Source organism: Syzygium oleosum, unplaced genomic scaffold (assembly GCF_021117445.2).
Source record: "Syzygium oleosum isolate NSW1041296 unplaced genomic scaffold, Sole_v2.1 Sole_v2.28, whole genome shotgun sequence".
NCBI classification, from domain to species: Eukaryota; Viridiplantae; Streptophyta; class Magnoliopsida; order Myrtales; family Myrtaceae; genus Syzygium; species Syzygium oleosum.
In genome coordinates, this window is record NW_026607512.1 from 2,955,110 (window position 1) to 2,964,693 (window position 9,584).

At 40.9% G+C, this 9,584-nt stretch overlaps 1 protein-coding gene across 1 annotated transcript; it reads right to left on the bottom strand.

Moving 5' to 3' along the window:
- Window positions 1-4,800: 4,800 nt before the first annotated feature.
- LOC115675355 (sulfite exporter TauE/SafE family protein 4) lies at window positions 4,801-8,937 on the bottom strand. The gene is made up of 12 exons (XM_030597964.2): window positions 8,397-8,937; window positions 8,130-8,289; window positions 7,391-7,591; window positions 7,190-7,251; window positions 7,045-7,093; window positions 6,880-6,935; window positions 6,725-6,811; window positions 6,588-6,638; window positions 6,244-6,483; window positions 5,605-5,698; window positions 5,339-5,479; window positions 4,801-5,218 (listed from the first exon to the last, which is right to left on the bottom strand). The coding sequence occupies exons 1-12, from the start codon at window positions 8,556-8,558 to the stop codon at window positions 5,136-5,138; spliced, it is 1,386 nt and encodes a 461-aa protein (XP_030453824.1). The 5' UTR covers window positions 8,559-8,937; the 3' UTR covers window positions 4,801-5,135.
- Between the last annotated feature and the right edge of the window lie 647 nt (window positions 8,938-9,584).

A 9,584-nucleotide genomic window follows, 5' to 3' on the forward strand; every position in this document is an offset into this window, starting at 1 on the left:
TGAAAAACATGATAATAAGTTAGATGAAATATTTGGACAATACATCATGAAATTTTATTATGGAGACAAGCATTGAGAGACAATATATTCTAATTGATTTAAACTATTTTAAAAAATGTTTCTCCCTCTGTCTCTTACAGTGAACGTTTCAAGAAAGATCATTTAAAAGCTGCAGTGATCATATCTTCAAGTATTAGCAAATAACAACAAATATGTTCATGTCTTCACTGTATTCAGATAGTCACATATCCATATCAATCACATCCCATAATACTTCTCCCCCTTTTGTCATCAGAATAAAAAAAACGAACAGCGCACATAAATGATTGAAGAGACCTTTATTCCAATGAAAACGAGAGAGATTCATATTATAATCATTAAAAGAAAAACACTAGTAAACCTAATTAAAAGAAAAGAAAACGATTCAAGCTTCCTAGGTCGCTTCTTTTGCTGAGAGGAGGGTGCGGATTTAGTAGCAACAGAGGACTTAGGGAATTGGCATAAAGGTTTGTAACAATTTAGAGATAGAATAGCCGGCTCTATCTTTAGGAGATGTCGTCCAAGAGCATTGACAAGGGCTTTGAGTTCCCTCATTTTCTCTTGAAGCTGCGCATTGGTAAGTTCGTCCTCCGCAGTGTCCTTCAGCATTAGCAGCTCCCCCTGAGAACATGACCTTTTTGACGTGGGGCGAGCAGTTGGATGCTTTAGCACGTGCACATTATCACTAATCTGTTGACGCTGTTCATGTACAAGCCGCATGAAATGACTTGCAGTTCAACTTCCAATGATAACTCCGAGCATATCAGCTTCCAAAGACTCCAAGAGATCGATCATGGCCCTTCCAAGTTTTCACGAGCACATTGTCATGTCCGATTTCTTCTCCTCCTGTCGAAATCTACATCATTGTAATTGGTCTTCGCTAAGCTATTCAACTATCATGGATATCATCACAGTCTTTCAGATATCACCACAAATATATGATGCATTTATCATAGTAGATATTATATCAATGATAGTTTTCGAATTATTAAAATTCCTTAAGAGATGTTCTCCAACATAAATAACCTCATCCATGGAGGTGTCCCGTGCAAATTCCTGTACACAGATGCCTTGGCGAGTCTCAAGATGCGTGTAGTGACTAAATGACGGGCATTGTTGTTTGAAAGTGCGGAGTAGCGTGCAGCAGTAACCCAATTTGTACAGTACGAAAAGAACGATTCTACTGACCCAACCGCTCAATCTATCGCCAAACAAATAACCTTTTCATCCAATCTGACCGCTTGCTAACGGGGCGTTTGACAGGAGCCTGTGCCAAAACATCTTCTACATGATTTGAGCCTCGAAAAGAGAACTCTGTGGACACTGGAAAATGCTGCTGGTGTGGTAAAGTAGTCGAGCTCATCTCAATCTCCTGCTATACCATCATCTTTCCATGATTGATCTTGTGACATACATGAAGGGTCGAAACAAAAACCTATCACTCCTCATCACAGTGTGTTTCTGGGCGGTTCTTCTGATTGACCGTGGCCCATGAAATGTCAGCTTCGATGGAAGCGAGGCAACAACATTATTTTCTCCGTCCTTGTCTCCCCTCCTCCTTGACAACTTTGAATCCGACACCAAACATGAACACACGTTCCACCCTCGCAATTGTTTCTTTTATCTCCTAGTTTTCCGAAGTCTTGGAAGGTACTTCGACATTATTTCGGTACGGAAACCAATTATCACGATGGGTTTTGGAATAAATAAAGCGACCTATTTGGACCCATGAGTCCAATTCATCATACTTTGAATAGAGGAAAGAGCCAAGGAGGCTCTGATCTTGTTGTTACATTTCATTCTTATCCTTTTCTGGTCCCCGATTCATTGCGGAAAAAAACATCAACGTGACTCGTTCTGTCCACGAAATGATTCATCACGTTTGTCCTTAGAAGATCAAGCGGGCATTTGTGTTCCTCCACGCGTAATTTCGGGCTTATTCGCCCCCGTTTTAGATTATAAAAGAAAATGGAGCTCCTCAAACGCTTCGAACCAATACCGAGAATGGATTATATAGAGGTCCAAATGTTTTGAGACCATTTTTTTTTCTTGATTTGCTTAAGAGATGATAGTACACATGCACGTCTCTTTCTGGCCGGAGGTTTTGTTTTTCATATTAAAAAAATGAAGATCCTTGGTTTGTATTTGATTCTTTTGTTTTTATTATCATTCATTTGGTCACGTCAGATTTTGGGCCAATTTAAGGTCAAACTTTTCTTCCGTTTTTTTGAATCCTAAAACTTGACAAAATGCAAATAAGAGATCATGTTGACTCCGTCGATTTTCCTTGAATACTACGATGAACAAGAGATTCACCTAATTTTTCTTCCTCTGCAGCCACTGTTGGATGTGTAGTACTCTCAATAATCATTGCAAATCAGAGTTCCATCTGTTTTATGATTCGAGGATATCTGAAACTAAATGGTCCTCTGTTCTTTGGTGTCTTGTTGTAGCTCTTTAATCACAAGAGGATTGTCAAAGTAGATCTAGCAGCAAGATCGGTGGCTTCTGCCAAAGCCCTTTTTTCTGATGGCTTGAAGCTTGTATTGAACCAATCTCTATTGGGGGAATGACATCTTTAACCATCCTAGTTAGACAGTTCCTTGTTCCTGGTCTGCTTTACTGGTTTTGTTTCATATGCTCAGGAACAGAAGTTTCTCGCATGGTATAAGGAGATTGTTACCTATGTTTGTTTAGTTTTGTAGAAAAAGTCAATCCTGAAGAAGAGCATAAAACTAGAGAGAGAGAGAGAGAGAGAGAGAGAGAGAGAGAGAGAGAGAGAGAGAGAGATGATAGAGATGCCATGTGACTGGTAGTGTGAGATGTGAGGCTTAAAAAATCATCCTACTTTGTTCCCATGTAAGGCAGAAACTGGAACTAGATGCATATTGACAAATACTACAATGCGTTGAGAGCATTAACCACAGGAACTCTGCCTCTAAGTCCAATGGCAAAATCCATCAGTTCCTGGCAAAAAGAATATTCTCTTACATCTGACAAGGTGCTAATGTACAGCATGTGGCTCCGTGCCAAGCTGCTTTCACGGCAGATTCATCTTCTCACTCTGTCGAAGCAGATCCTTATGTTTACTATAAACTTCAAGAAATTTACAGTTTTGTTGCTGCCCAAAAATCTGTATTGTCTCCCTCTTGATAGGTACTAAGCAGGCTTTCTTGATGTAATCCTGAAGACACAGCTCCATGAGCTGCTGATGTAAGTTTCTTTTTGACAACATTCTTGGCTCTGTTCCTTTCTTGGGAGAGATTGTGAAGACAAGCTCCTTGTTTGTAAAAGATAGCCACCCTTTGTTTTTGGGTCAGGGTAAAAGAAAGCCACCTTACATCTATAAAGAAGTTACGAAAAATTGCCTAGTAAAAGCTTGAAGAAGACCATGGAGTGAAAATCCAAAGTGAGCTAAGTAGTTCTTTTGAAGGAGCCGAAAGGTTTTTTTTCTCTCTCTCCTCTCTCCATTGTATTTTCCAAGCTTCAGCCATGGGGAGGGTTTGAGCTAGTCTCATCCTCCCCTCTCGTTGATTTTGTTGAGTATTTTGATTTTTTTCTTGTTTTTTCTTCTCTCTCAATCTAGATCTGGGAGCTCTCTTCTCTCGATTTAATTCTAGATCTGAGAGTTTGAACTCTACTGATTTAGTTACTTGTAGATCCATGAGTTTTTCTCTCCTTCTTTAGATCTGGGATTTTAATAATGTTTTCGGGGATTTGATACCCGGTGCTCTATTCATGTATAGATCCTCTCCTTCCAGTTTCAATGATGATTATAGAAACTTTGGCTTGCTGAACCACGAAGATTTGTTCTTCCAAAAGTTGGATCTGTGTTTTTTCAACCTGTTTTGGTTGCCTCCATATAATGATGGTGTAGAGGAAGCCGAATGTAGGCATGCACTGCCAACTGGCAACGTCGTAGTTATTGGGGAATGAATTTCCGGCGTGTACTCATCATTGATGATGATACGAGATCCAGTGATCGGCCGCCGATCATTTTGATTGAAAAATTCGATTTTATGGAACGAGTGTATGCTTAATCCTGCCGGTGCTTTGTTGATCATCCTTGTTATTTATATTTGACTTTGATTTGTTATATTTTGGGCTTTGCTCTGTCGGATTCCTTTGCCATGAAAGTTTATGTACTTCTCATGTATCCTTTTGAGAAGTGAATATAATTTTCTTTCAACCAAAAAAGAAAAAACCTCGTTGTCGGGTACATTTCAGGTTGTTGGGTGAATCTTAACGACTTGAGTTCCTTGCATTCTTCTGCAATGAACTTTGGTTCCGAAAACTCATGATCTGATGGCTGCCTAATTGATTGTGCTGTCTTTTGTAAGACATGTTGGCTCGGCAATTGCAATCCTATTCCCACGTTAAACAGAGGTTGGTGCAATATAAAGACACAACTGTCATTAAATCAATCTTTACATTCTTAATATTATCTATCATCTGCATGATGGGCGCCCCCGAAATGATCACGCGAGTCTACAATGGCCAACCAGAAGGCAGCATCCAAGTTAATTTGCGTTCTTGGGTGTTGACTTCTCATATAACGCACATGGACTGCTTCATCGGGTGGCCTACTTCATTAAATTACACTGACATACTCTTTTTGTTCGACCAGTTCAACAACTCTTGGATCGTTCTGAGTGGCCTAATAGCACTCATCTGACCTCTACAGATCCACATTTTTATACATTCCAGCATGTTCTTTTCTTTAATACAGCAATGGGATCCACACCAGTCATACACAAATAATTCAAAAAGAGATGTACTTGCATCTTTCTAATCTTTTATTTATGGTCTCTAAAAGAGGCTAAAACCAATCCAAAATACAAGGCTAAGAAACCTAAAGGCACGTGAACCAGTCTGAAGAGAGCAAAAAGAACACCTCCAAGAATGAGGGGGGTGTTAGCCAGAAGCTAACACTACATTAAGCTTGACAGCTTTTATTGTTGGTAAAATTATTTTGCCTAGGTTGGTCAACTAGGAATTGGCCAACACTTGGACTATCCCACGAAAGATAAAATCACATTACTCTTGGCACTTGATCCCACTAGTAACTTTCTCCACCAATGCCACTCCAATGGTTTTTACTGACTACTGCAGAAGCTCAAAAATCCCATGAACTCGTGATTCTCAATCATCACAATGCTCTTCTCAATGCCAACGAACCCTGCAAAGCAATAAAAGAAAGAAAATCAATCCATGAACAAAGAAAGATAAAAGAGGTGATGCAAAATATTCAGAAGTTTCAATTCTCAGGATGGAGAAGAAAAGGGAGCATTAGGATTACCCATGGTGAGGGCACTAGCAAAGATGACACCAGAGAGAATGAATACGATGAGGGAAGCTCTTCTCAAGAACGTTATCAGTTTCCTTACGAAGTATTGTCCCCAGAAACCAGCCAATATCGAAACTGACATGAGATACAGTGCTGCAAAAGGGGAAAAAAGGATAACACGAAAATCACAGATCAACGTTGAGTCAAGTATCGACATTCGTCTTGTCTGGAGCTGAACTAGCAACAAACCAAGAGGAGTGCCAACTAAAGAATCATACCGTAGGGGATGGGAAATCTCTTAAGCAGGTAGAACTCCACCACAGACAAGGATGATGAGAACATCATCACAAATGTCGCCGTCGCACTAGCGACCTGTAAACAAAACAAAATCCAAACTTAGGTGGAGAAATTGCAGTTATTTACGAGAAATTTCATAAGGAATCCCGATTAATCATTTGCAACTACCTCGTAGAATATGCAAGCCAAGAGCAATTTCCTCTATTAAAAAGACCAATTTGCTCTGCACATGTAACACTTCAGAGATGGACAAAGCAAAAATACTATATCTTTTATACTTTAGAATGCCAACCTATAATTGAATGTCTAGTTTATCAATGCCCTGATGCTTCAAAATAATATTATCTTTCAGAAGACCAACCTGCTGCACCAATGAATGTCTAGTTTATTATAGTGTGATGCTGCCAGTTTACCAACTTCTTGAAGATGGAGTGTTTCAATAAAAGTTTGTTTTTTCACAAACAAAAAGAAAGCTCCTGCTGCATAAATTACATAGCCAATTGTTTTCACTCTCACGGATGATTGATGATCACAACATTTGACTGATAGTTAAGGCAACAATATCTAATTGAACTTTGCTTGTTAAAGAAATACACTGGATAGTTAATCATCATATATACCTGAGGAATGACTCCAATCTCGAGGAGAAGTGGCCCTAGAATGAATCCGCCACCCGAACCCAGAAGACCCCCGACGCAGCCTCCTAAGATGCCGCAGAGCGCGCAAAACACAATGTGCACTGCTGTCCACTGGATTGTGGCCTCGCATATGGCTTCGGTGTTACCAGTGCACATCCTCTTCTTGTGCTCTCTGTACAATTTCACTGCTTCATATCCAAATACAGCTATTGCGATTGGGAGCTGTTGGAAAAACAACAGATTTAAGACATGGTAAGATTCATTCAGGAAAATGATAGAGAGATGAATTTCAGTAGGAAAGGGGGTTTGTATTGTTTTCTATGTACCTGCAAGCAGAAGAGCACCCAGTACCATGCACTACAAACTACTAGATCATTCTGCAAATGATGAGAGCATATAATAAAGGCATTAGTCAGAAAATGCTCAAAAGTCAAAATATGAGAGAGAATGAGAGATCACTTGCCTTGATGACCTGAAGAAGCAGGAAGGCAACCCAGACAAGGACTAGTATCAAAATCCTTTTCCACCTAAGGTTCAGACACAGTATTTGCTGCAATAATATACTATAATTAAATTAACTCATGGTAAAATCCAAGAACAGGGTGGTCCAAATCTCACCAATTCCGTTTTCTCTTCTTTTGGAATGAGCAGATCATACTGTGTATCGATGAGAACTGCATGAAACAGAAACAGTCGCATAAACAGCTTTCGGAATTGACTGAGGAAATGGACATTAGTAAGAGACAATGCGCATATTCTAATTTCGTTAGTCGAGAAACTTACGTTCACCACGAGAGTTCACGAGAGTCTCTTGCTGCTGGGTCAATTCTTTCTGCAATCCCCAGCCAAATTTTAAGATCAAAATTAGTCAAGTGCGTTAAATAACCCCTACCATTGAAATGCTTCAGTTAATCAGAATCAAACTAACCTTCAGGATTGTTTCCTCCTTCCACATCTCCAGCCCTTTGAAGGAGGACCTTAATGAGGTTCCTAATCATTCAAATGGCCAAGAAAAACGTTGACAGTCTTTTGGTCAATGACTAAGTTGTTTTACTTACAAGAGAAGCTAAAGAAATCGGAGTGGAAAGCAGAACAAGAAAGAACCGAACATAAGTTCCTAGTAACAAACCTAAAAAGAGTATGATGATTAAGATGGTGATGAGCCAGTAAGGGAAGACCACACTGAGCGCTACACCGACGGTGATGCCGAGCATGAGCATGGGCTGGAACAGAAGGGCCAAATCATAGTCTATGATGGGCGCTTCCCTCATCGGATGGGGTACTCTCAGGTTGTACCAGACGGATGCCGCGGATGCCCCCATTATCATACCTGCACAAATACCACTACTTTCAATCGATAGAAGTCCTTGCTGAGATATTCAGCTCTGAAGTTGGCATAATTCTTCCCAGCTTCTTTGGCTAGAGAAGCAAGGAAAGGCACAAAAGAGAAGGAAACAATTGATAAACAAACCTCAAATCAACAACAAAACACTGGACTAGAAACAAAAAACACAGAGAAAAAAGTTCCCACTTTTCGAGCGTACAATAAATTGACTCTCAGGAACTCATCATTAAGAAAAAAAAGTTACTGGCAGGAGTTCCTTTTCACTAATGATTATCCATCAATTTTTAAGCTCGTTGATAAATGATTTGCTTCCTTTTGGTTCCGTGTGCTCTTCAACGCGTGTAGCAAGGTAATAAGAAAGTGTTCACCACCATTTCACATCTCATCCCAACTATAATCTCACTGCAACCTATGTTAGGCACTGTATCCTGTACTAATATGACCAAAAAAATGACCCTAAAAGAAGGAACAAAAAAGTGATTGAACATGAGATTATGATATCTGAGAAATTTTGTTGACTCACACTTGGAAATGGCAGCAGCAGACTTGGTATCAAATCCGACGACGAGAGTGAGCATCGGAACGAAAATGCCGCCGCCCCCGACCCCGCCGACCGTCCCGCATGCCGACCCCAGAAAACCTATCACCGTGGCCACCACCACCCTCCACCCAAATTCCAATTTCTGCTCCACCCCATCACCCAGAAAAGCAAAAGAAACCGCCTTTATCGGTCGAGATTCACATTGGCAAAAAGCAACAAAAAACAGGGCGAAAAACAGAGCCAACATACCGGCCAGACTTTCTCGGTGTCTGATCCGCGCAGGGTCGACCGCAACGAAACGAGAGCGCTCGGTTCCGCATCCTCGTGCGTCTCGTTGGCAAGAAAAAACGCAGACGCAATGGCGAGAGCGAAACCAGATATCAGATAAACAACGAGTCCCTTCGTGGCCATGCCTGGCTGTTTCCCTTCGACCCCCAAAGAGCAAAGATAAAAAAAAACAGAGCGACCCTTTATCTCCCCCCTCTCCGTTCTCAACACCCAGATAGACACGTTCCGAACCTCTTGTGGGTATTCAAATAAAGAGAGAGCAGAAGAACATGGCGCGAGGCGTGCGGCCTGGAGTCAGCCCTGTTTTTGACGATCGTATGAAAGGAACGGGATGACGACCAGAATGGAGGGTGCTCGGTGCGTTTTTTTGGAACCAATATTCTTATAGAGGATAGAGGGGTGACCTCACCGAACGAGCACATGTCAGGATCACATGCCTCTCGCCATTGGCAGGAGAAGGGACAAAAGCTCGGATCAGAGCCGGATCAGACCGGGAGTGCAAGGAGGATATGGAACGCCAAAGCGCAAGCGATGAAAGAGGTTATCAAGTGAGACATGTCTTCTTTCTTTTTTTCCCTGAATTATGAAAAACAATTAAAAAAAGAATGAAAATTTCCATCAATTTTTTTTTCTCTCTCTCTCTCTCCTGCTTGGCGCTAAATTAAGACGGTCGCCGAAAGTCTTCTCGTGTTAGGGAGCTACTTAGACGTTAATCCGGTTTGTGTGAACCGGGTCGATCGCAACCTTTGAATGTGGAGGATCTCGTGGGACGAGATCCATCCGATGCGCCATAAGATGAGCCGGGCCTAAGATAAGAAGCTACATAGTCAGTGATATTATTTACTAGGGCCGTCATGGGCACGCATAATAATTATTATGTTTATCTGTTTTTCTATTTTTCTGTTTCTGGGAACATGATTGGAACAGAGATCCGTTTTGTAACGTAATTTCATTTTTCTATTTTTTTGAACAAATTTTTAGTCATAGGGTTAGAATAGAAAAAAAATTTCTACTTTTTTTATTTCCGAAATAAAAAGAGAAATAAAACCTCTTTTCATCACTCGTCCTCGCCAGCCGCCACACGGAGCCGCTGCTGCCCCTTGTCGGCTGCCCACCGCCCAAAATGGGTGGGTCGTATCAAGTTTGGAT

Coding starts and splice junctions, on each gene's coding strand:
- LOC115675355 (XM_030597964.2), bottom strand. CDS start 8,558: ATGGCCACGAAGGGACTCGTTGTTTATCTGATATCTGGTTTCGCTCTC. Junction 6,936..7,044: donor CGTGAACTCTCGTGGTGAAC/GTAAGTTTCTCG, acceptor TGTTTCATGCAG/TTCTCATCGATACACAGTAT. Junction 6,639..6,724: donor TGCTTCTTCAGGTCATCAAG/GCAAGTGATCTC, acceptor CATCATTTGCAG/AATGATCTAGTAGTTTGTAG.